At 41.1% G+C, this 27,984-nt stretch overlaps 1 protein-coding gene across 1 annotated transcript; it reads left to right on the forward strand.

Moving 5' to 3' along the window:
- Positions 1-27,946, forward strand: frem1a (Fras1 related extracellular matrix 1a). The gene is given in 42 exon segments (XM_018693815.2): positions 1-80; positions 5,994-6,253; positions 6,255-6,278; positions 6,280-6,447; positions 7,980-8,074; positions 8,164-8,293; positions 8,295-8,475; positions 8,708-8,904; positions 9,162-9,485; positions 9,574-9,682; positions 11,328-11,459; positions 11,661-12,005; positions 12,096-12,238; positions 13,586-13,782; positions 13,868-13,958; positions 14,044-14,211; positions 14,302-14,510; positions 15,288-15,330; positions 15,332-15,382; positions 15,485-15,529; positions 15,531-15,738; positions 16,368-16,571; positions 16,712-16,897; positions 16,990-17,186; positions 17,297-17,507; positions 18,038-18,182; positions 18,285-18,426; positions 18,852-19,047; positions 19,234-19,498; positions 20,107-20,524; positions 22,172-22,373; positions 22,455-22,599; positions 22,685-22,814; positions 23,001-23,073; positions 23,842-23,985; positions 24,156-24,361; positions 24,471-24,518; positions 24,608-24,793; positions 25,372-25,503; positions 26,192-26,307; positions 26,496-26,581; positions 26,926-27,946. Coding segments are annotated over 41 exon segments (6,546 nt in total). The 5' UTR covers positions 1-80; positions 5,994-6,202; the 3' UTR covers positions 27,129-27,946.
- The last annotated feature ends 38 nt before the right edge of the window (positions 27,947-27,984 follow it).

Raw genomic sequence — 27,984 nt, forward strand, 5'->3', positions numbered from 1 at the left:
GTTGAAAGCAGAGGAGAGCAGACAGGTAGGGGAGAAGGGGGAAGAAGAAGGAAAGGAAGCGCCAGATGTCAGCAGATCAGGTAAGGACATGTCTAAATGTATGTGCAGATCTCTGCTGGGGAGCTGCACCAGCATAACGTTTGCTCGGACGTCCTCTTCTTCTTCTTCTCCCTCTTTTGTTGGTTAATTTTTCTTAATTCTAAATGTTTGTCATTATCAGGAGCCCTATTAACTGATGTCTCAGTGAGCTCCTGTAGTCTAAATGCCTCACATTGTTTTGTCAGTGTGGTTTCACAGTCACATAGTCAGATATACAGTGAAGTCTGGTGTGTGTTACAACTCAGATGCCATCATCACTGATGGCTTATTTATAGCTATATTAATGTGAAACTGTAAAGCATGCTGTTCTGTCTGGAACACCTCATGCACCAATGTTGCAAAACTGCACTTTCACCACTTTTTCACATTGCTTCTTGCAGTTGGGGAGTATTTGGGAGCTTTTTAAAACTTTCTGGTGCACATTCTGGACTACGCTGCTGGACAGCAGCCAAACGTTAGCGAATGCCTTCTTATTCCCCAATGGCCCGTCCTTCTTTGAAAATTGCTGGCTGCTAAGGACCCTGTCATTATTAAGATTAGAAGAAGAAGCTGCTGCTGTGAATGGATGTGAGAGGCATTCCCAGCTGTGGAGCGAAGCCACTTGTTACATGACACATCACATTCCCTCACAGCTGTGTGTTTTGTGTCCGTCGCTAGTTTGTGGTTTGGTCAGGGCAGGATGTAAATCAGCTGTCTTATGGTAGAATTATGAGATGCTGTGTGATCTTAATGAGCTTTTATTATCAGTTCGTGTTTTCGCGGTGTTGTCTTTTTAAGGAGGAGAGTGGGACAGTAAATCAGACAGAAAGCATATGTTCTGTTTTTACCCGCTGGTTTTATCTCATACCTGTGCTCCATATAAATAAAATCTGACATCTGACACATTCGTGATGTATCCAGTACACTGTCAAATCAGAAGATGAGGGGGATTAGCAGAGACATATTTGAAAAAAGCACCAATATTTCACTTTGTCGCTCATTTTTTATCAGTGGCTCTTGGAGAATGATCCTGGTTTTAATGTACATCTCTCACAGATGGTATCCTGTCTTCTCCTGAGTCTGTTTCAGTTCATAACAAACCATTAATGGGGCACACTAGAGAGTTAGTGCTGCATTTGCATAAAGTTGGGGGACCCACGAGAAACAGATTTTTAAAAAGGATGTTCAAGATCGAATCAGCAGTTGCAGAGATCCTGAATTTCCCATAATTCAACTTGAATGCGTCTTTCCATTAGAAAGACCTCCCTGTTCATTCAACTCCACATCCCCAGTCTTTAGCAGGCTGTCTGTTAAAAATGTGTTTTCTCTAAATCCATGCTAAGATAACCCTGATGATATCATCAAGGTTTAAATAAAACACCAAAGAGGAAACAGCACAGGGAACATTTCATTTATCAGCAGCAGTTGCTCAATTCAATATATGTTGGTCTGGTATGACCAACAGGATGTGGTGGCTAACGTTAGCAAACTTTAGACAGATATTGTTTTGTAACTGACACTGACTTTGTGACTCTTTTCTACTTGTGATACTTGTGTATAGTGTGTTTTAGCATTCATCATTATCACATAATTGACACTTTAATGTCTGCTCTTCACAAAGGCTCACTTTTAGTTGTGGTCATTGTTCACAGCAAAATTCATCCACGTCTTTAGGAAATAGACATTGCTAAGCTTTGTGACTTCTCTCCCAGTATGATTTCTCACTGGCACCATTCAGCTGCAGTAGCTCCCAAGCTATGGCGAGCCAGGTAGGCCAGCTGCAGACCAGATAATGAGGTATCGCAGTTAAGTCACAGTTAAGTAAAGTAAAAGTTCATCAAAGTTGATTTGCTTTGCCACCATGGTTGGAGCCACTGACATGAGCTGACTTTGTCCTGAACTGTGATTGGTTTGTGAGTGAAAGGCTCTCTCCAAAGACTCTGAGGACATTATACAAGTGTTTTCACAAACAGAAATATACACCCTGTGTTGAGTAAACTGTTCACTTGTGAAACTTGTGGAGTGCTCCTTTAAGAGGGTGTGAATCAGCTGGAGAGAGTGGTACCATAACATCCAACACTGATGTTTTGTTTAGGTTCAGATTAGGGAGTGCATGTTGTACTACCACAAGCTTACTGGGAATGTAAATCTGGTCTGTCATTAGACCTGCTGGCTTTGACACTGAGCAGATGCTGAGCCTCCTCCTGAATGACATGTCAGTAGAGAAAACACTTCAGTCCTGACATGTGAGGTTAAATCAGAGTGGTGTGGTTGGTGGTCTTTGTCTATTCAGGATCTAAACCCACAGTATACGTTACTTCCCAGGATGCATCTTGTTGGCATTATATAGTAAAAGGACTGTAACATGAAGCTCTGCCAAAACAGGAAGAGGATCAACTGCAAACAGGGACAGGACTCTCAGAGTGCTCCAGGCAGCTTAACATTAGGACCTTTCCCAGCACTCCCACCTCCCATCTGCAGCCTCCCCACTGGGACTCCCATCAGTCAGAGGGCCATCTAAATCTTTAACAGGACAGATTACTGAGGCCTTTGTGCTGTGACACCAAGAGTAAATATCAGTGACACGCAGTCATTTAGTGTGACACAATGCTGGACAGGCCGTTATCTGCTAAAATGTGATCTACTCTCAGCTTCGGCATGCAGTCGGACTTTGTTTTGCTCCAAATCTCATGTCTCACAGAGCTGCATGGGAAATAGTATGGATGTAGGGAATATACTGCACATTGTTTTTCTTTGATCTGACTGATCTGACATACATTTGGCAATATAGCATATGACTGCTGTTATATCTGAGACAGGGCACCAGCTATGAGAGAGGTAGGCTATATAAAAACTACGATCATTCTCCAAGATTCATGAATAAAAGTAGCTAAAAGTATACACTTGAAATCCTTGTATACATAAATTCAGATCACAATTTAAGTTTTAAAGCTGCACCACTAAATATTTTTGTATTATCAAAGGATCAAATAAATATGTGTGATGTGAAAGGGGTGGTTCATAATGACAAACCCACAGAGAATTATCACTAAACTCTGCAGTTCCCTTCAGGTCTATGGAGTGTTTTAGTGTCTTTCAGCCCATTGTTTTTGGTTTGTACACCTGCCACTTTATGCTTTCTCATCAACTTTTTTTTTCTTTCATTTTTTCAACGAAAACAAACTCACTGTCCACTACCTGCTCAGCAGCAAACAGCAAGCAGACAAAGTTAGAGACTAGCTGGTGAACATAGAGGAGGATTTAGCAGCTAAAGATTTTTTTTTCTCAAAAGTGGGTGACGACCAAAACAGAGCTAAAAGCAGGGTGAATATCAGGCTGACATTCACGCAGTCGGACACAAAAATGAAGTCTAATGTTGCTCTGTCTGCTGGATGTGAAAATATGCATCTGTTTGCTAACACATTAGCCTCAATAACCTATGAGGGGATCATTTGCCAGTGTTGTACTAACAGCTTATTGTCCTGCCAAAAAAAATGGCTGCAACTTTAATTTAACTTTAACTTTACTTAAGTTTCTTCTTTTCTTGCTCTTATGAGGGTGTTTCTAACCTTCCTTACTGTATCCTGACTGTACAGCACTACCCATACTAATTTAAGCTAATATTTGTGACAAAGGTCACAAGAGGTCATTCAAAGTGTGCATTATTGCTGTCAGGTGAAACCATATGTCACCTTTTCTGGGATTATGTTCACTAACAGTCTTGTTTTCAGCTGAACCAGCACCGATTTTACAATCAAAAATGTAACTGAGGTAAAAACATGAAATTGACCTCATTTAGATTTTTCTCAGGACACACCAAAACAGTACATTCTCCACTCCTGATGGAGTCTGAGGTGGTGGTGGTGGTGGTGGTGCTGGGGTTGTGACCACTTGGAATCCTGTTTTTACACTCCACTCCTTGAACATGATATTTCCAGCTCCCTAAACACAAGCATTGTTCATGAAGACAAGCTATAACATGTTCCCCAATGCAGCAACTGATTATAAGGCGCTTTTCTGTTCAAGGTGCTTTCTGTGTGAGGTCTGGTGTAGGTGTCCTAAACAAGTGTTGAAGGAATGTGGCAGGATGACATCTGAAGGCTGTTTTCAGATACAAAACAGCTCCACCACATCTTGAGTGGGATCTAAGGTGAGAGAAGATGAAACTTTATTGATCCCTACAGTGAAAGAATGAACAAACAGCAAAGCAGAAAGCAGAATGAAAACAAGTAATGATTGCAAAAGTAAGGAAGATTAGTGCATTATATTCTGAAATTTAAGGTACCCCTGGGTTAGTTTAAAGAAAGTTTTAGAAATGGTTTTATAAGAAGTCTGTCTCCTACTGCTTTTAATAATCACGGTAAGACCAGTCTTGTATAAAGGCCCATGTTGGGGGTGACTCTTTAAATGCTGAGGGTCAACTGAAAAAATCATGTCATTACTAGAGAAGCTGTGTTTAGCCTCAGGGAAAGGCCAACATTTGCTCATAATGAACATATTTCCTGACAAGCTGAGTACAAAACAAGTCACAAAGTTTATAAGAGATGTGGAACATGCCTGGAGCTGAGTAAAAACTCTAATTATTGCTGTACGCTGTCATATAATTACAAAAACAATGAGCAACAACTTAACATTCCGGTAGTTATCATAAACCAGCAGTGTTGGTCTAATCCTGTATATGAGGGTGTGCTTATATTGGTGCTTGTTTATGCTTCTCTGGTAGACATGTATTGTTTCCTGTGGTGCCCGTGCATGAGATTGATATCAGATATAGTGCATGAGTACAGGATTGGAGTTTTGACATATTTAGCCTAGCTTAGCGGAAAGACTTGAAGCAGGGGGAAACAGCTAGCCTAGCTCCGTCCAAAGTTCAAAAATACATCCAGAACAACAGTTTGTCGTGTTGGGGATAGTTTGGTTATGTTCTGGAGCTATTTCTTGATGAGTTTATCCATCCACTCAGTACTTCTGTGCAGCATTTCCAGCTTTAGCAAGGCTTGCCAGATATGGTCAGTGAGTACAGGTTTTGGATTTGATCTCTGCATGATTGCACCAAACCTTGTAAATTCACGGTTAGCCTATAACAAGATCCTGTTTTTGAGCACCTAACCACATTTGTTTATTTTTACTTTTTTTGTTTGTGTATAGATTTAGCAAATAGCATCCAATATGTTAATTATTGAGCTTCAGAGGTGTTGCTAGGTGTGTTTTTGAACTTTGGCCAGAGGTGGGCTAGCTGTTTCCCTTCTGCTTCTATATGTTAATGCTATGCTAGGCTAACCATGCCTGTTGCCAGCTCTGACAAGAGACAAGAGTTTTGAAATGAGTTTCTATAAAGTCAAATCGACTGAGTACAGTAGATATTGATGTAGTTGATTGCGAAAAGCACTGTACTTTCAGTATGTGATGCTATCACACGTTGACATTTTCTGACTGATTGAATGCAGAGGGTCACACATTCACAGAACATACTCCACCAGTTTTCCCACATTTTTGCACCATTGTCCCTGGCAGTATGAATCCTACAGGATATCCAGCAGGAAAACAATGTCATCATTGTGTAGCATAATATGGATGATGTCCCTCATCATCATCGTCATGGGAGAAGCTATGTCCTAAATATGTTGTATAGCTGTGGCTGTGCAAGGCTAACATTCTCAGCATCAGCTCAGTGTTTCGGTTTTCCAGCCTCCAAACTCCACTCTCAGCTTGAGTTAGAACTACACTTCAGCTCTCACTGAATCTTTTGCTGACTGTCAATGAAATGCTGCTATACATGCTTATGAAATACAGTATTTTTGCTCTTTCTCATTCTCTTCAGTGAAATGATGTGGTGTTTTTGGTTTGTTTCATTGCTGAGAGTGGTGAAATAGATATTGATTTTAATATTTAATAACCTTTTTATTTCCTTACAGCTCCTGATGTTTATGTGAACTGGTGAAGGCTCACACACACATGCAGCAGAGTCATTGTATAGCCGAAGGAAAATGTAACTTCTCAAGAGGAAAGACTCCCTCGATCTACTGAAGTCTCCCGCTGAAGTGTGTCTCTGCAAGTGATCCTGCCTTTGTTTGGAGCCAGTCCTCGAGGACCCTACAGGACGTCAAGCTTGTGACTGACAGTGATGGGTTCACAGAGTCAAATGCTGGCCTGGATGTTGCTTCCAGTGCTTCTGCTTGGGAATGACCTGCTCATTGCACTGGCTCCCTCGTCAAAGTCAATAAGGGTTTAAAGGTGAAACGAGGTCAGTCGGCCTACCTCGATGAGAGCGACCTGCAGTTCCATATTCCCCGTCAGAAGGATGCGTGCAAGGTGGAGGTGGTGTTAAATGAGCCCATAACTCAACGAGTGGGAAAAGTCATGCCTCAGGTAATGGAAAAATCCTCATGCAATGAAACCCCCCACATGTTCCAGGCAATTTACCTTCTCTAGTAAAACAAAGCTGTATAGTCTGAAGGCATGCATTACACTTCCATAGCACTGACAGCTAACATGGAGGAAACCATGTAATATATTATTAGCATTCTGGTAATGATGACAAGATCTCAGTGCTTTACTATTCCAACTGAGTCCATCGTGTTCTTATGAAATATCCCTTCAGACCATAAGACCTGACAGTGTGTGATGTCATTTTGGTTTTACAATCTGTCAGAAATACATTAAATTAACTGAGTCTGTTATTTGAAAGATATAAGGGGATAACGAGAAGGGCAAAAAAAAAAAAAAAATACTATGGTTAACAGACATCCCCTGTCTCCTCAGCAGGACCGTATTACTGTATGTCCATATCTTGAGCAGCCTAGTGTTCAGTCAAGAAAAGAGATATTTTGGGGAAGAGAATGTGAAGGGAGTTCTCTATACTCGTTCCTTTGTTTCCAGGTAGACAGGCCGTCTCCTGTCTAATGACTCTGTGCTGACAGATACAGTTGTCTGTTGAATGTCCCAGATGAGTCCTTCTTCAGGCTTAAAAGTAGAAAACAAAACTTTAGGATTTAAACATGAAACATTCACTTCACTATAAGTGGGTCCACACAGGATTTAAGCCTTTTACCTGCTTAGGAGTTATGATTTTACACTTACAGTGAGATACAGTTTAATTGGCTGATATGCACCATAGCTAGTCACTGTATCTACCACAACCACAGCTTATAATATGTATGTAAGATAAAATTAGTGTTTAAGTATTAGTCATAATTAGCATCTGATTATATTAGGAGGTATTTAGCAAGAAAATGGTCAGAATGCAGATTCACAGGTCTGAAAAGTCACTTCTTCACCCAGGCCTTTGGCAGTTAGTCTTGTTTTGTTTTGTTTGGACATTGTCTCTGTAAAGCGTCCTTGGGTCTCATGAAAGGTGCTATAGAAATTCAAGATGTTATTATCATTATTATTATGTTGTATATATCCATTGAACCTGAGTAGATATTCATTCATTATTTATTTATCACTAGAAATGTTATTGTCCAGATATACTGAATTGTATAGCTTTCCCATTTCAGCTACCCTGTTGTATACCAAATAAAAGACTAGGTTATGCTGGCAATTAATTGACATTAGGTATTTAGATATGTATCATATGACACTTGCAATTATCTGAATAATAAATACCAAATGACAAAGTTCAACAAACATGGACCTGTAAAATGAAACATTATTTTAGTCTCTGATCCTTGATTTAGTAGTTCCTCTGCAGATACTCATTAAATCTGGTCTTAAATCTGTTACCATGTGGTTTCTTCATACTGTGATGTAGACACAAAGTTAAGCGAGTTTTAATCTGGCTGAAACAAAAAAATCCAGTCTGATATTGGGGACACTGTCTAATGTTCAGGTAGTTCTACTCACAGTGGGCCTGCTTCATTCATTATATTTGATCATTAAGAGTTCTGTTCTTTCTTCAGGTCTTTGATTGCCATTATCTGGCTGATGAGGTGAAGTATGTCCATAACGGCTGTCCATTGCTAAAAGAGGACATAGTCAAGCTTCGACTGTACAGGTACAACGCCTAGATATTATTTAAAACATTCTTATTCTACCCTGCTCTTGTTGTAGCAGCATGATCAGCTTGTGTTTTTATTTTACCAGGTTCACAGACTCAGAGACTTACATGGAGGTGTTTTCTCTCCATGTGGACATTATGGAACCTGACTGCAGCATCATAAAGCTCGGGCCTAAATCCTTGGAGGTTCCTGAATTCTACGGCCTCTCTGATGCCTGTTGATGGCAATGTGGTGTCCTTCCATTATGAGAGGAGGTCTAGCCTGGAGTGTAGTATCCATCTGAGCAACCATGACACCCACCTGCCAGCCCACGGCCAGCTGGTCACCGGGGATCCAGAGAAAGCCACCAAGAGAGGGGACGAGCCTGAGAGCTTCATCCACCTACGTCAGCAACTAGGTAGCCTACCTGCATGGCTGATGATAGGAAATCCACAATCCCTAGCTTATCCATGAGTGAAGAGGAAACATTCCACATATACAAAACAACAAATTTAATCTAGAAATACAGATACAACACTAATAGCTTCTCAATAATGTTTCATCCCTAGATGTCCCAAGACATTATATTCATTTATACTAGGTAACATAAAAATACAAAAAGTGATATGTATGGTTTTGTCATTACTCAGATAATAAAGAGAGGGCGATGTGTAAGTCTGAAGACTGCCTGAAGGGTCTGAAGCTGGTGAAGTTCACTAAGATTCCCTGTGATGACTTCCTGATGATGGGGCTGAGGTATCAGCACATAGACCCTCCATCTCCTGATATAGACTACATTGCAATCAGACTGGACCTTAAGGACACCAGGAGTGGCAGCATATATCAGGTAATTTGGCTACAGCCTGTGCTAACTCATTCATTTTATTGTAAATGTTTCAAACCGAGGTACTCATTAGGATTAGCTCAATGAATCAGTGCAGGATATTTACATGGTAATTAGTTTAGGCTGAAATCTGTATCTAATGACAGACCTTTCGATGGTCAGTTGCTACAAACCTATGGTAAATGTGACTAAAAACACAGAACATTTCTTTCGAAGTATTAGTCTTTGTGATTATATTCTCTTTTTTTACTGTGGTGTAGTCTGAGCAGTCCTGGATTCCAGTTCGGATAGTCGGTGCAATGCCCAACCAGCCTCCCAAACCATCCTTCATGTCCATGTTCATCCTGGAAGTAGACCAGTTCATCCTCACTCCACTCTCCACTGCTACACTAGATGCTGAGGATGAGGAAACTCTCAAACAACTTTTGGTTTTCAACATCACCAAACCCCCTGTGGACGGCTTCATCGCCCATCTGACCGATCACACTCGGCCAATCTCCTCCTTCACATGGCTGGATTTAAATGACATGCTCATTGGGTATCAACCTCCCAACTCCTCACATACCCAACGCAGGAATTACGAGGTAGCGCTTCCCCTTCTTACACTATGTGCAGTATATAAACAGTCATTTTGATTTTGTCAGTTGAACTTCTCTGTCATCTGCCCGACAGGTGGAATTTGAGGTTCATGATTTTTTCTTTGAGAAGAGCCCATCAATGACTGTTCACATGTCTGTAAGGAATGCCGACACAAATGCACCCAGAGTGTCCTGGAACATGGGTATGTTAGCACTGACACACTGCAAATGCAATTAAGTTGTTTATGCAATGACTTTTTATGGGACTTTAACAGGGACATAGGGATAGGGACCCAACTTTACAGCTTTATGGAACTTTTTAGCCCCTTTCAGCTGATTACTTTGGTTTTACAACACATTAAAGTTCACTATTTCTCATCAACCTTGCCTTCAATAACACTACCTGTTTACCACCAAACAGACAAAATCAGTAATTAGCTGGTAAGGAAAGTCAAGCATCTAACAGCTAAGGAGCCAGTTATTTTTCTCAGGAGTTGGTGGACATCAAAATTAGCTAAACGGAGAGTGATTATTAGACTTACATTCATCAGGTGGCCAGAAACACAACAGAATGCTAATGAATGCTACATTTTTGTGAGTCTTGTGAATGTGTAAATAGACCATTGTTAGCTAAACCACAAGCAATAATAGTTTTATCAGGATTTTGCTGAGTTTTCTGCCCCCTGCTGTTCAAAAAACAAACCAACAAATAAACCAATTAAATTCTGTGTAAAGCAAATTCAGAGATTTGTCTGTAAACACATGATGTCAGAAAATAGTTCCTGAAAACATGTGTAAAATCTGTAGACTATATGCATTGCATTGTGAAGTTAGACCGTTTCATAGTTTTCTATCAGTTTCATACTCGGGATTTTATGGGCGGGTCTGAAACGGTGGTCGATGACGCACTGGAGCCACCACTCAGCATAACCCCACCCTTAACACGTAACCGTTATAAAGAGCAGCGCTGCGTAACCAGTCGCTTTCCTCCTGTTCGCGTGCAAACCGTTGTAGGTTTTGCTAGTTAGCTACGTCGTCGTCCCGCAAACGCATCTTCCATGGATGCCAGAGTTTGCAAAACAGCTCGGTCGCCACCTTGTTTAAAATTTCAAAGGCGTTAAGAGGAGGAACTTTCATCGCAGACAACGGGAATTCACTGGTAATTGCCTGTCACTTTTGAATGAGGCCGAACCAACCGTACCTCCCTCCACCACACCGCCTTCACCCTCCTGTCCCGCTCACATTGTTCATAGTGTGTGTGTCAAATGTGTGTATCCTCTGGTGGCTAAACTACGGAACGTCTGCACAACTCCAAGGCTCCTAATATCTGTTTTACAGGTTGTGGCGCTAGCTGCTAGGCTGCTAGCAAGGTGCTAACAGGGTGCTAACGGTCACTGTGTTGCAGCGTTAGAGTGGGCGTGGTGTCAGCACATGCAGCGGACACGCCCCCGGCGTTTCAAAGTAGAAATAGCTGCTTATTTTGTCATGATTTTGAAACCTACTTTTATATTTTTTAACCGTTCAAACTTAGCTGGGTGGTTCATAGCACATTTTCCTGTGGTGTGACTAACTCAGAACGCATTACTATTACTGCTTTACTCGACTTTAATACAGGTGTAAGCTGCACAGACAGGTTTCTGTGTGAATTTCAGCCATATAATTATCATGAAAGCACATAGAGACTGATAGACACTGAATTATCTTGTGTAAAGAAGAGTGAACTCAACTGTATCCGAGCAGAAGACAGTAAGTCTCTGAGCTCTAGATATCCTACAGAACTAGGTTTGGCACATATAGCGCAGTGTATTTGGCTAAGTGTGGTTTTTCTCTGAATAACTTGTCTTGTAGGCCTCAGCCTGTTAGAGGGGCAGTCTCGTCCAATAACATGGGAGCAGCTCCAGATTGTGGACAACGACAACCTGAACGCCGTTCGTGTCATCACTGTGGACGGTCTGCAGCACGGACGGCTAACTGTCAGAGGTACTGACAGAACTGCCAGTGGACAACATCAACACACACATCTCCACCTCTGTTTGGTTACCTATTAAACACTGATAGATCAGTTTGAAGTCATGGTAAATTCAGTTGGGCCATACTGAAGCTGTGGTAATCCATTATGATCTAGTCAAGCTAGCTTGCTTGCTGGCTGACATCATTTGAATTCTGCTTTTCTGATTCCAGGTGGAAAAGGCTTTATGTTCACTGTCAATGACATCAGAGCAGGTGTTGTTCGCTATCACCATGACGACAGCGACTCAACTAAAGACTTCATTATCTTCCGTATCACCGATGGTCGCCATCAGACCAGGCACAAATTCCCTATCAAGATCCTGCCAAAGGATGACAGCCCTCCTTTCCTCATCACCAACATGCTGCTGGAGGTGTCTGAGGGCCAAACGGCTCTGCTGAGGGGCTCCACCCTCCAGGCTTCAGACCTGGACTCCAGCGACGACTACATCCTCTTTAACATCACCCGCCCCCCACAAGCAGGAGAGGTCATGAAAATCCCAGGACCAGGGCTCACAGGTTAAGGGAATGGACTTTATCTTTTAATCATACGCAGAGTTTGTTTGTGTTTTTAACCACCATGTTGTGTTTGTGTTGTTTTTAATCCAGGTTATCCTGTCAGCCACTTTCTGCAGAGGGACCTGTCTCAGTCCATGCTGTACTACCGACATCTTGGGAATGAGGTGTTTGATGATTCCTTTGAGGTGGTGCTGTCTGATTTCCATGACCCTCCCAACCTGTCACAGCCTCAAGTGGGTAACACTAACACATCTCTGATACACCATTATGTAGTAACAATATGATATAATACAGTACAATGTCACAGCAGTGTAGAGTTGATCAGTGCCATAGTATTTGTCAGCTGGAGGCCCTTTACCTGAATTAACACTAACTTTTTGGTGTAATTGATTTCGTTGTTCCACATTTTTAATCATTTCTCAGTTGCAATGTATGTGTCCTCACTGGAATGGACTACCACTTTGACAAGATTTGCCCTCTGTGGGAAACGCAGATTATATGGACATTTAACATTAAAATGTTCATGATGTCTTTAGATTAATTAAATTAATATCCTCTCCAAAATGTAGCTATTGTCACATTCAAGTTCAAGTTCACAAAGAAGTACAATCCTTTATTGTCCAAGTGTGGTTTTTTTTCCTACACACAGAAAGTGTGACTTCTGTATTCAGCCCATCCATGAGTAGTGAACACATACTTGGAGCAATGAGGACACATGCCCAGTAGCAGCTGGCAGCCACACTGCAATGCCCAAATGGCATTTGGAGGGTTAAGTGCCTTGCTCAAGGGCACTTCAGCCATGGATGTTGATACTGTTCATTCTCGCCCCCCACCCTCATGCCTGGGCCATTGGTCCCATGTCCACTTCTTTAACCTGTAGTCCACAGCTGCCACCAGGCCATATGCTATTCATGCTTTAATCACTGCATATTTCCCACAGCTAATACATTCACATTCTTTGATTGACTTTATGATGTAGAGCGACAGTGAGAAGGTTTGTTTGTTTTCCTCCCATTACTGCCGCACAATTGCAATATTGATGTTCTTTTATTTACTGACTGGGAGTGGCACAAGTGGAGATGGCTTTCACTATCTATTCACAATCAACAAACTCCACTACCATTAGAAACTTGTTGGAAAAAAACACAAGCAGCACAAGCTGAGCATTTGCTGTTCCTGCCATCTCCACTAGGTATTTCCACAGCTCTAGTGTGTAGTTATGTTTTTTTAATTAGCAGCAGCTACATGAATCCAAAGGTACACTGTAATCTCTTAACAAAGAAGTATGAATTAACTAATTAAGTCTACATGTTAGCAGTTCTATGAGCTGTACTTTGGCAAAGCGGTGCTTTGATCTAAATGCTATGACCAGCATGCTAACATAGTCACTAAAACAATGCTGATGTTTTGTGTTAAAGACAAACTTTTTTTAACTGAACACATACTCACATAGATTATTGTAGATTATTTGACTGAAGGGCTAGAATTTGTACCACTTTACTATTCTACTACTACTGCAATGAAATTCAGTCAGACTTGCACTTCATATGTGAGTCAGTGCTCTATAATGGTGTCTTCAGGTGGTGATGGTGCACATAGAGCCTGTTCCAGACCAGCCACCTAAAGAGGTTCCTGGTTCCAGCCGATGTCTCGTGGTCAAAGAAACTGAAGTGGTCCATATAACAAGACAGCACCTTCACTTTGTAGACCAGGAGTCCCCAGACAGTGAGCTGACATACACAGTCACCACTCCACCTTTTTACACTGGTCCCCACAGGTTAGTATGTGCTCATCTTTTCAGAACACTCCAAACAGTGGAAAAGCATTCTTTCTGAACTATGAGCTCTCCTTTTATTGTGTAGCACTCCTGATGCTGGGAGGTTGTTCCTGGTGGACAGCATCCCCAAATTCACCAAAGACTCCAGTGCACCAGTGCTGAGGCTCTTCACACAGGTAGTTCTTTTAGTTTTTAATGCATTAGAGGTACATGTGGTGAGACTGGCTTATCAAAAAAAATCTTTTTTGTGCTTGTTTTCAGCATGCAGTGAACTTCATGAAAGTAGCCTACATGCCTCCTATCATGGACATCGGCCCTTACCCCCAGTATATCCAGTTTGTTCTCTCTGTAACCAACCGTTTGGGCAAAACAGTCACTGGGATCTGCTTTAACATCACTGTGATGCCAGAAGACAACCAACCACCACAGGTGAAAAAGAAAATGATATCATTCTTATCTCAATTAACGCATGTTGACGTGATGGATCTGTATCAAAAGTATGGATATATTCTGTTTCAGGTGATCACCAACGCTCTGACAGTAGACGAGGGAGGGGAGTGCTGGCTTGGCCCTGAACACTTACTGCTGTCAGACGTGGACTCCATGGAAGAGGTCCTGCAGGTGGAGCTGCAGAGGGAGCCACAGCATGGAGCTCTGCAGCTTGGAGGCCTCCTGCTAAAACCAGGCCAAGCTTTCACTGTGCAAGACCTGAAAAGCTTTAAAGTTAGGTCAGACATCCCAGTTTATTTACGTCCTTTACTTTCCTTTACTAATGAAGACCACAAGGTGCAGGTGAAAGCTCCAGAAGAAGCTCATCAGTAAACCTTGAGTCAACATTATTTTGTCAAACAAATGTCTAAAGATTTGCTTCTGCTTTCAGACTATTACTAAAAGCACAGTAGCAGTTAATCATTGTGTCTATCAGGAGCTATCTGTAATTCACAAGATAAGCATTATTTGACAGTATCAGCCAGATTTTGTCGTTTGATGTGGAGCAAGAGTAACCTCGGTTGCAATAATTACATTTTATTACATTATCAAGATCGCAAGTTAATGATCTTGATGTCTCAGGATAACAGATTTGGTCATAGATATAAACAAAAAGTCAGTCTTGGCTTCTGTGGTTTCAAATGTTTTTCCAATAAAGTCAAATTAGAAAATAAGTAAATAGTCACACTTTGCAAAACAAAAGTTACAAAGTATTTCAGAAAAACCATTTAGTGTAGTCTGTCAAGCAGGCAGGACGGTAACAATAAGAGTAACTAGATAAAATGATTGCATAAGTTTCTTGTACATTTATTTGAGATCATAATATCTGTTAAAAAACACTTGTCGGCATAAAACTGAAGAGATTGATTAAAGGGTCCACTGGTAGGTGGGTGGAAGGTTTTACAAATGGACTCAATATTTTAATTCTGTGACTTAATTTCACTTTAAAAACATTGCAAGACTGGTAATTTTGTGACTCATCAAATCTTTATTTTGTGTGTTATCTGTTCATGCAGGTACAATCACGACAGCTCAGAAACTGTGGAGGACAACATTGAATTTCACTGCAACAGATGGCACCAATTCAGTTAGTTTTGTCCTACAAGTGAAGGTAATTGCTCTCATTGAGAGTCTCTTCGAGAGCAATATCACTGTCTTAACACACCTTGCACCAGTAATTATTTCACCAGTCTGACTTGCCTGTAATCTCCAGGTGAAGCCCATCAATGACGAGGTCCCGGTGTTGGTCGCTGGTTTGAAAGCCAGTACTCAGCTGTGCAGAGGGACAGGAAATAGTCATCACAGCAGAGTATATCTATGCCTCTGATGCAGACAGCGACAACAGCAGCCTGGCCTTCTTAATTGCCCGGCAGCCATATCACGGTGTGGTGCTGCGAAATGGTGTCGTGGTTGATCGCTTCATCCAGGCAGACATCACTGCAGGGATCATCACCTACAAACACACAGGTACACAGAAGAGGGTTGACGAAGGTCCAGTATTTTTATTAGGGTCCGGTACAGTCCGAGTCATCAACTTTAGTGGTAATTGAGACCGAGAGGCGATATATATTTGATGTGGTGCCATATATTGCAAGGCCCATTGTTAACACATTCCTTGATCAGATATAAACATAAAATCACTGTTTTGTTCATTTTTACCTTCTTTTTTTATTTTTTTTATAACTGAGCCAGGCTTGCTGATTTCCTGTTTTCTAGTCTTCATGCTAAGCTAAGCTAACCACATCCTGACACCAGCTTAAGACACAGATATGAGTTTGGTATCAATTCTCTTAAATTAAATGAGCATATGCATAACTACAGTAACTATATATAATGTATTGCTAGTGCTACGTAGCCAACATTGGCATGAAACTACGTTGAGACAAAACTTACATATACATTTAAAAAGGAGGTTGTAAGTTCATTATATCCATTGCAGCTACAATACCAAAAATATTTGTTCTTTACATCTGTATTCACATTCAAGAAGCCATATTGGTTGAACTTGTACTGATCATTTGGAGCTGTGCAGCACATACACGGTATAATATAGTCAGGACTGTCTCTGAAAGTGCTCTATATGATTGCTGTTTTAGGACTGGAGATTGGTCTCACTCCTCGCCATGATACCATCACCTTTGTTATTTCTGATGGAGAAACAGAAAACTCTGCTCTGTGCTGCGGTGGAGGAAATCCCATCAGGACCAGAGGCACAGCTCAGCATCGGGACAGCCTGCCTGTGTACGACCTCCATATCACAGTGTTTCCAGTTGACAGCCAACCACCTTCACTTACAACAGGTAGGCCGTCCCTGTCTCAGTCAAATGGTACAGAACAATAATATCTGAAGTTAATAAATGAATAGAAAAAGATTTAAATGTACACTTGGATCAAGAGGGATTTTAGTTGGGTGTTTTAGAATTTTCTTATTTGTTTGTAGGAGACATCTTTATGGTGGATGAAGGTGGAACTGCCCCAATAATTGCGTCTCATTTGAAGGCCTCTGATGTGGACACTGTCCAGGATGAACTGGTGGTCAGTCTGATTTCTCCACCCCAATTTGGCTACATTGAAAATGTCCTACCCAGTCCTGGTTTTGAGAAAAGCAACATGGGCATAAGCATAGGTATATATATTATATGTTATTATAATATATTTTCATCACATGTGATGGAAATATGAATTTCATATGTTTTTCTGTTTAACCTCTTTTAACAGCTTCATTTTCATACAAAGACCTCATTGACGGTCACGTGAACTATGTACAGTCCAGACACCAGAGGATGGAGCCCACAGCTGACCAGATGATGCTCTGCGTGTCAGATGGGAAACACACTTCTGCCCATGTGCCCTTCTACATTATTATTAATCCAACAAATGATGAGATCCCAGAGTTTATGGCTCGTAACATCACAGTAAGTTTTTATGGTCATTCTCACTTCTGAAGATCACAATAACCAGGAGACATTCCCATGAGACTTTGTTCACAAGATAACAATATTCATTGATGTTCTTCTGTGATGAGGTACGAGAAGGAGAGATGAAGCAGCTGGACTCATCAGTGTTGCACGCAATGGATCTGGATGTCCCCAGGAACACCCTGCTGTTCAGTATAGTTAAACCCCCTCATCATGGCAGCATCATTAACCATGACAATGAAAAGGCGGTCAACAAGAGACGAGAGGCCAGTCCCCAATCCCCTGTGGTCGACTTTACAATGACAGATCTTATTAATGGTACTTTTTACATATCTGTGTTGTAGAGACTGTACTATCCACTATAGGCTTTCATTGTATCTTGGTTTAACTTCCAAATAAGCCAGTTTAGATAACTGGGTTAAACTGGGCATTCAGTACAGTATCTATAACACTCACTTGTTTTTTAAAGTGAGGTGAATACTCTGAGCTACTCTGGTCCACATACTTAGCTGTTCTCTAAGCTTTTGACTGTATCCCATGGCCTTCTTCAGCAAATGGCACTTGCTCAAGTGTCATCAGAGACCATCTTTAATGAGGGGTCCCCATCTGCATGGGTTATTAGGTGATACCTGATGGCACCTCTCTGAGTATTTACTATAGATATGTGAGAGATTCTTATGTCAACAGCAAGGAAACATTGACGTACATGCTTTTCGTTTAAAATTTAATTTAAAATCATTTTGTGTTAAAGGCTTTTTGAATGCTCTGATTATAGTATGCAACTAAGCATTCAGACCTTTGTAGAATAATTCAAACTCCCTTTTACATTTTTCATTGTTGGCTTACAGGTATGGATCTGATGTACGTGCACGACGACTCTGAGAATATGGTCGATAGCTTTACCATCCAGTTAACTGACGGCAAGCACCAACTCCACAGACAAGTGATGGTTAAAGTGCTGCCAACCAACGATGAAGAGCCTCATATCATAAGGTTTGACTACCACCTTCACCACAGTTCACTTTTAAAGTGAGTCATCACATGACTGACTGTAGAAAAGAAACTCAAAGCGCATCTCAATTCTCTGCCGTTTAGGAACAATGGGCTGGAGGTGGAACCAGGAGAGACTCGGCTCATATCCAGTGTTACACTGTTTGCACAGGACAATGATACTCCCTCTTCAGAGGTCATGTACATATTTGAGAGTGTTCCTACCCAAGGACTACTTCAACTTAAGGTTGGTGCAATGCCATTATGTTTTAAAGACATACTTATGTCCCCTGTCAGTTAAGCTGTATGAGAACATTGTGAATCATCCATTTGTACCCAGTAAATGATTTGTACCAGTGCTCCATACTGACACTTTTCTCAAATGTGAGAAAATTGGAACTTGCAGCTGTTTTGAGGCCAGATGACAAGTAATATTTAATAATTCACAGCTAATTACTGTGGCAGTGGGGATTAGTGGAAATGAAACATGATATACCAAATTCAAAAAATAAAGCTTGCTGCACTGGTGACAGAGTTCAAGATGTTTTATTTTTTTGAGTGATAAATAGTGAGGGGTCTTGGGATGTGCCGCTCTATACTAGGCTGCCAGTGTAAACATAAGGAAGGCACAGGGAGGTGTTGTGCTCCTAACTGTGACTGTTCCTGTCTCAGGAAGGTCCAGACTGGGTGACGCTGACAGCTGGGAGAAACTGCACCCAGGAAACGGTGGACATGAACCTTCTGCGCTATGTGCACACAGGCCTGCACGCTGCCAAAACACAGGACTTCTTTGTCTTCCACTTGCTGGATGGAAAGAATCAATCACCCCCACAGCACTTCCACATCTCTGTCAAAGATCTTGAGAAAGGTACTAGAAGCCAGTCTTATATTCTTCATTAGATTAGGTTTGGATCAGATTTTCTACTTTTACTGATATCCTCGTGACTGCTGATCCACATGTTCGATGTGTTTCCCTGCCCAGTGTGAATTCATACTAATGTGGCCTTCCTTAATTTTGATGTAACATTTCTGTTTCCTCCACCATGATTTTCAGGAAATATTGCCATCTTTGTAAAGCCAGTGAACGTCAGTCGGGGCGATCGTGTGGTTCTCACCACAGATGTGCTGCTAGCCACAGACGGCACAGAAAAGCCTGAGGAGCTTCTGTACACCATCACCAACGCTCCCACTCAAGGACACATAGAGTACATCAAACATCCCGGACTGGCCATCTCCACCTTCAGCCAGATGGACATAGCAGCAAACCTTGTAGCTTATGTGCATGACAACCGAGCCAGCACACGCAGAGAAACCTTTCAGTGAGTCAAGAAGCTAAAACTTCTGATATACCTGCTTTTAACCTGTGCTTAGCAGCTGACAAGCAGTTTCCCAGTTTTAATTTTCTTTATGTGGCACAGATCTTTTTCTTGGGCATAATAGAGTGTAGATATGAGGTACAAAATTAGTCAGGGTCTGTAGAGTGGATGTGATTTAAACTCGCCATCAAGCCTGTGAATATTCTCATTCATCCAGGTCATAGTTATCGCAAGGAAGTTTTAATCGAAAGCAACTGGACTTAGTTGTAGTCTAGGAAGACGTTTCACCTCTCATCCAAGAGGCTTCCATCAGTTCGTGTTCGCATCTGACCAGGCTGGGACTGGTCCAACTGATTTTTGGTGTGGACACCCAGGTATTTAACCTCTGTGGGGGCTTTCACAAGCCATCATCACATCATCTCAAGACATCATCGGTCTTGTGATGATGTGATGTTGCTTTCGATTAAAACTTCCTTGAGATAACTCGCCATCAAATTTGTTAGAACTGCCAGATTTAATTCTTACAAATTTGGATGGACTGGTCAAAATAGGTAATTTTTTTCGCTTTGGTCAGACAGCCTAACACTGTGTCTGTCTGTATGTTTCGACAGGTTTGTTGTGAGTAACAGTAAGACTAGTCGAAACGGAAGCTTTGAGATCACAGTGGAAATGGTGGATCGCATCCTGCCCTCTCTGTCCTCTAACAAAGGCATCACAGTCCCCCAAGGTTCCTCCATTATCCTGGGTCCTGACTGCTTGGCCCTTTCTGACCCAGACACTCCACCCAGCGCCCTGACCTTTACCCTCCTCCAGCCTCCACAGTACGGCAGGCTGCTTTTAGCTGGCACCACACTAACTGCTGGGTCAAACTTCACCTACGGACACATACAAGAGTTGGAGGTGTCATATAAACATGACGGAGGGCCGTCACAGATTGACAGGTTCGCCTTCACTGCCTCTGACACCACCAATAGAGGCTTCCTCCTGGATGGGCAGTTACATTTGGAACCTGTGTATTTCACCATACAGGTAAAGTAATAACGACTGTACTTCTCTGTGTCTGCTAGCAACATGTGCTGTTCATTGCCATCCTATATGTATTCCACGTTCCAAAAGGCTCTAACTGCACAGCTCACAGTTAGGAAGGCCTCTGAGCCAGTAGGATAAGCATTACCCAGGTGTGTGATCATTTCCTGCAGAGGCAGACTGATGTTGATGTGTGTTAAACATCATCTATCTGAAGTTTGCTAACATTGACCACGATGAGCTGCTAGTCACATCATACCAAGTAAGACTGTAGAAGGAAAGCTTCTGAATGAATGACCTGAGCAAGGGTGTGTTTTGTTGCTTATGTATTAAACTTTTCATTTGTAAGAGAGAGAATGTTATTTTTACTTTCAAAACATGCATAGCCTTGCTTTAAGTAGCATTAACGTAATGTCAGACGCCAGATAACAGCCAGGGCCAATCCTACCTAAACACTGTTTTCTCCAGTGGTGTGACTGAAATACTTGGACAGGTTAGCTGAACAACTACAGGGCTAAACTGGCTGAAATGAGATGAAGTACAGCATGTTGGACAGGAAGATATGAATGTGTGTACGAGGGGGCTTGAAAAGGTTTCTGGAAAAAGTACATAACTAAAAATCATATGCAGGGATTTTAATCTCAATACACCTGTACGTTCTCGTACTAACGTGTCATAACATGTTCTAACATGAACTCTTAAATGCATGTTTTAACGCAAAAATAAACATCATAACCGTTTTTTCCAACTGTCCTTTTTCCACAAACATTTTGAAGCCCCCTCGTATGTGTCTAGCTGTAAAGTCTAGTGTCATGGATTATAACAGATAAAAGTCCTAACAAAAATGTATCAATATGAGCGATTTATTTACATACTGCCCTCAAAACTATAACAAAATATAAATATTTAAAAATTATATGTATAATGCAATGTTTCAATGTTTTCTCAGGATAACAAGGTAATGTAATGTGATACAAACAATATCCAACAAACTAATTTAAAAAAATGTTTTAGCTAAATAGCATTTTATGTTAGCAAGTGGATCTCAATCTTCACTAATGCTAAAATGATAACAGTCACTAATATTTTTTAACAATGAGATTTTGAACATTCCACTTCACAAGTATGTGTATCTAATGGTATTTTTTTAAACAGAAGTTTACAGTACTGTTATCTTTGAACCTTTGAGTTAAAAACATTGCAAAAGTAGATATTTTGTTTATGTAATTCCAGGAAAAACACAGGCGTGAATGATAACATCAAAAATGTTTTCCATTTGCATGAGCTGGTTCCAGGGTCTTATTGTCATGGTTACAGGGACACTTGATGAGAATGAGCCACAGTTAATGAAATTAGTTTCACCTATGCTTTTCCTGCTATGACAAATCAAAAATATCTACTGTGAAAAAGGTCTTCATACTTTTGTAGCAGTAACAGATGACTGATCAACAGTGTGGGGCAAGCACAATATGCATCATTGGCGCTCTGTTGTATCGTTGTGCTAGAAAAAAAACATGCAGCGTTTTAAGTTAGATTTGTGTTCATCATATAGACCATGTCATATCATTTCATAAATCTAAATGACTTCTTTTGCTACAATATTCATGTTAACCCGTATCTATCTTATTAACAAACCATGTATACTTTCAGATCAAGCCTTTGGATAAGTTACCTCCTGAGGTGGTGAAGATACTCGATCTTTGGAAAGCAGAGGTTTTAGATGACGGACGGTACGGCATCTTTCTGTCATCCCGGGAGCTGAAGGCCCAAGACTCGGACAGCAGAGAGGAAGAACTGATATTCTGCATCGTCCGCCCACCATACTTTGGCTACCTAGAAAACATTACTACAGGTTGAAAAATGAATTTTGTTTTCATTTACACTTCAGCTTAACTTGGAATGAAAAAGTAAGTCTTCCTCTTTGCTGTTACAGGTGGTTTTGTGCCACAGCGCTTCTCTCAGACAGAGCTGAATAAGAGAACCATCGTCTACATCATCAGTCCAGAGAGGGAGTCTCTCTCAGACAGCCTGGAGTTCAGAGTGTCTGATCCTTTAGGGAACACTGGGCCATCACACATGTAAGAAAACACACAGTAACAGTGATTTTTATGGCATATTAAATAAACAGTTTAGTCTTCACCATGCTTGACTTTGTCTTTGCAGACTTGAATTCAGCTGGTCCAGCGTGGAGCTGTCTCAGCCTGAGTACTCTGTGTGTGAGGAGCAGGGAGGCGGCTCGCTGGACATCATCCGCAAAGGAAACTTAGCAGAGTCCTCATACATCACAGTCAAGGTCTGCAGTCTTTTCTTATTGAAACTGAGCAGCTGTCATGAATTTTCTCGTTCTCACTAACTTTGCATTAACAGTTGTATTATTAAAGGTACTCAGTACCCCAAGCAGCAGGATTCATTATTGCTACCTGATGTTTGATCCTCCATCAGATTTTAAGATGTTTGTGAATCATGTTTCTTCATTTAGTTAAAGGCAGTGACTGCAACAGCTGGGAAAGATTTCCTCATAAGCCCTTCTTCCCTCATTCAGTTTGATCCAGGTATGTGCTCATTAATTTAGATAACTTGCATTATGCTTTTTAAATTAAGAGTCTACCTGTTTTACAGACAAAGATCAGTTTGCTTGTAATGGAGTACAACACAGCCTGTGAAAACAACTTGATATCAACATCCTTGATCCCTGAACAAGAATCAACAGAAGAGTCAACTGTTGTGGTGGTTATTCAGGGGTTTAGTAAATGTTAGTGCTCAACTAGTATCCTGCTAATGCCCCATTATACACATAGGTCTTGTTTGGTATTTTCTGCTTCCCACGGGAAGCTTAAGGAAGCAGTTGGGCACTGCTCCTCACCTCCTGTTATCTACCATTCATCTGAAGCATTTCCACTTATAAAACCAACACATGCTGGTTGAAAACGCTGATAAAACATAAATCTCAAAAAGGTTAACTTCTCCATTTCCACTCAGCCTCTTCCCTAAGTTTTAAAAGGCAAATAGCTGTCTGTTTTGCAAACTGAGCAAAAGGTGTTTAAAAGTTGTGTTATAGTGTACTATGTGTTAGATCTAATTTTGTTACACTCTCTGCATGTTGTATTGACCCTCTGAGAGGGATAGCATTGTCTTTCACTGTCACAAAAAATCTTATTACTATAATTGCTATTGCTAATATCATCCCATTACAACAACCACAATTGATTTTGGTAATTTACAGTGTGCTGCAAAATATAAGGTACAAAGCAGGTAAAGCCACAATAAATCTGATCTGTTCCAACTCTTGTTTAGAAGCTGTGATGTTTCTCTCTATGCAGGAGTGTCAAAGAGGAGCTGGCAAATCGAAATCATTCGGGATCACCTTGAGGAGGCTGAGGAAATGTTTGAAGTGCTGCTGATCTCCCCTGAAGGCACAGTGATTGGCACCATCAATAGGGCTCAAGTCACCATCAGGGACTCAGGTAAGAATAAATCCCAGCTGTGTATTTTTAAGATCCCAGGACTCTTTGCAAGGCTGCATCACTGCACATTAGCCATTTTTACATGGCCACCTAACAAAGAAAATCATTATAAACTAAGGTAATCAATATCTGCTAACAGATACTAACATGACAAAATTTCAACACCACAGGACAGTGTAGGCTGAACCAGGATCAGGAGGCTCCTGTCCTTGGAGGAAAAGAGATCAGGTCAGACACATACCCCCAGCATGGATCCATTCAGCTAGAGAAACTGCCTTTAGGCACTGAATCAGTCATCTGGGCCCGTGGAGACAGCATCTCCAGGCCTGCAAGTCTCCCGAAAAAGAAACTGAGAGTTACAGGCAATCCAAAGTCTGTAAGTACCTCCTCTCAAAGTTCTGGCATTTTTCAGTTTTTGTTTTGGCTTTGTTCTAATTTAAAATGCTCTGTAAGCTGTAAACTCAGTTCTCTGTTTAATCTTTCAGATTGCACCATCCTCAGTTTTTCACAATGGGACAGACATTGTTTACACGGTAAGCAGCAGCAAATGGCAGATTCGAAATCTGACCTAACCTTTTAAAGTCAGAAAACCCCCTAACTTATTTTGCCTTTTTGATTCCAGTATCACGGCATCATGCAAATGCGAGTAGAAGATGACACCTCTCCATCCAGGAAAGGCAGAAAAGCAAACATCCGTGTGGTTAGCAGAGGGGCACAGCAGCAGGTGTCAGCAGTGCCTACTGACTCAAAACTGGATGCTAAAAGAAAGGTCTCAAAATCTCAGAAATCTGCACTGGCTAAAGTACGTGTGAGTATAAATTCCACTTGTTCTTTTCTGCTTCTTGGAAAATTTGCTCAGTTCTCCTTTGCCAAGATGTCTTTGTCTCTTTTTCAGCTTTGCGATCAGGGCCACGTGGAGTTTCTTTAGCCCTGGCAATCAAATTAATTCGCTGTTTTCTCACTCTTGATTCTTTTGGCTCATGTTGGCCAGTTTCTGTGTGAAATGGATTATTTTCCAGTAGCAAGTGATTTGTCAGTCCCTCCAATTACATTTGGAAGGTGTGGTTGCTAAGGCCAAATGTGTTTTTATGTCTGCAAGTCAACTTTCAGCAACCCATAGAGCTTATTGATTATTGATGTCTCAGTTTTTGTGGCCAGGAAGATGAACTACCTATTCTTAACCCCACCCTACAAATCTGTGATTGGTCAACTTTTTCTCCAACTAGGTTAAAGAGCTGTCATTGGACCTACTTGAAATGTTGAGCAATTTTTGTCTCAGGAATTCTGAGGATTTTAGGATCCATCCATGGGAAAATGTTTCACTTTGTTTCATAATTACTATGCATACTAGTTGTTCCCACTTGATACAATTTTTGTGGTCCATAGGCTACAGCTGATAACTCCATCCCCAAGCCCTGTGTGCCAGAACTGATGGGACTCCTGCATTTCAACCAAACCACCAATCAGCTCTTTCACTGCAATGGTGTCTCCTGGAAACCCTGGGCACCGACTGATCAGGTATTCCAGCCTCACAACACCTACTTTTAAAATCTATTTGTAATAAAAGCATGCAGAGCTTTGCACCTCTGGGAGAAAGTAAAGGTCTGATCATGACCATATGCTTCAAGTAATAGAATGCTGGTTTTTTTTAACACCCAAATGTCTTACTCAGATAGTAAATTGTAAATGGCAGGCACAGTTTTAGATCAAGAGGATTAAGAGCAATATAGAATTGGGTGTCATCTTCATAGAGTTTAGTGTCAGCACTGTAACAGCGCCCTCTGCAGCCACAACAGAGGCTGCTCACAGGATGCTGGTGCATTAAATTTTGTTGGGCACCAAGTCTAAGCAGTTACGGGTATTGGAAACAATGTAATCCAAGAAGACTCCATAGATCTCTAAAGCATTATGCACTTTACGCAAGCATTACGTTCTTCTTGTGGGAGATCTCATCTGCTTAGCCCAGGTTACAAAGTGCAAGAACAGGCGTTCAAGGCAGAAGTGGGAATGAAAGTGGAACCACTCTCCCTATTACAAGTCAGTGCAGCATCACAATGATTTTGAAGCTGTGATTTCTATGTAAAATACATAATGTTGCTTTAACATAAAGACTGAAAAGTAGTGGCTCTAGGATAGAACTTTGTTTTTCACTCTTATATTCACCTACAATTACTAACATTTCTGTACATTTGCTCTTGAAACACAGATAGTGAGTGCTCAGATGTGTCCTCAGGGCTGGACCTTTCATGGTGGCCACTGTTACATCCTCAGCACTGAGCACAAAGCCACCTGGAGCACAGCTAACAGAGCCTGCAGGGAGAGGTACGGTTCACCATGAAGCTCATACTCAACATACTTGGAGAGAAATTGTGAGGCAGAAAACATGGGCATACATGCTTCTGATTAGTTGTCTGTCACACACAAGAACTGTATAATCTCATTTGTATGCTCTATAAATGATCCTTTCAAAAAGAAAACACAGTGTTCCTTCTTTTTCTTTTTTGTGTCAGATATAAAGGAACTCTAGCAAGTGTTCTCTCTAAAGTGGACATGGACTGGCTGTGGAACTTCAGTGGAAGAAAACCATTCTGGATAGGTGGGGATTTTTTACTGATTTGTTACAATGGGTTGGGTTCCTGTTTGAAATACAAAGAAATAGAACAGATAATATAAAAATATTTAATGTGGAATGGCCAAGCTGGTACTGATCCAGTGTATAATATCCATGCCTCTCACCTGCCACTTGCCACTTGCCACTTGCTTGTTGCTAATGCCACTGCTGTTTATATAGCATTTCATAAGCTCCACCTGTAGGCTCTGGGGCTTTATTTGCTTTAAAGTTTTTTGAATTACATATATCTTTTCTAGAAATGTTTTTTTTTTTATTGTAGAGTACAACTATTTTACTCTAACAGACCATTTATTCTCCAACTGTATAAGGTCTGAATGACAGGGAAGGCAGAGGACGCTGGGAGTGGGCAGGCGGCGAGCCAGTCAGCTACACCAACTGGAGAAAGACGCCCCCTCGGTCAAAAATGAAGGGAACCAAAACGTGTGTCCTGGTGTGGAGAAGGGCAAAGTGGCAGATAAGGGACTGTAAAACCAGCAGAGGTCATCGCTTTGTGTGTTCGGTCAAGACTTGAATTTGACTTTGTGTACGGTATCGTAGCCATGAACCACTGTGTTGCAGCTGCAGGAGGAAGGACGTCTGAACTGCACAACAAGACAACTTTCCAATAAGGATTAGTGGGAACTTTGCAGGAACTGTTTCTACAACTTATAATGAACTTTGCAACAATTACTGTGTCTAAAAAGTAACCTGCTACACTAAGTGACATTGTTTACACAGCATTTATCCTAATTAGCCACTGGAAGTATTGTTATATATGTGAAGCTTACTTATTTTAGATAGAACTGAGGCTGGATTACTGACAGGAGCCCCAAAAGCCCAAGGCTCACTGATTGTCAGTTGAGTTGTGGTGTTAGTAATTTGGTCACAAATTAGTTTGTTGATATTGTACTTTGTGCAAATTTCCTGCAGGTCTTGCAGTGTTACTTTAAGGCATCTTGTGTCCAAACCTAGATATCAAACTTTTGTTATTCTAATTTATGTTGTGCTTACACTGTATATATTTCTAAATCCAACCCAACTGACACATAGTATTCCAGCAGAGGAGTAGTGTTCGGTTTCCATGTCTACAGGCAAAATCATAATGAAAATGCCATGTCTGTGTACACTGTACTTGTTGGGAACTTGGGGGGTTAATAGGGCTTCAACAGCAAAGTTTCTCCCTGCACCCCTTAATGTAATACCACTTTGTTAAAGTTTAATTTCTGTGAAAATGAAGATGAGGCTTAAGCTCTTCATTTCTTCAAAAATCATCAAACCTCATTAATTCCACTTATAAACATGTTTATTTGGCGATGTAAAAAAAACATCATATTAAAATTCAAGGTTAAATCTTCTGTAAATTAAGTTCTAATTTAATATTTTTGCAT

This window comes from Lates calcarifer, linkage group LG14 (assembly GCF_001640805.2).
Source record: "Lates calcarifer isolate ASB-BC8 linkage group LG14, TLL_Latcal_v3, whole genome shotgun sequence".
Lineage (NCBI taxonomy): Eukaryota > Metazoa > Chordata > Actinopteri > Centropomidae > Lates > Lates calcarifer.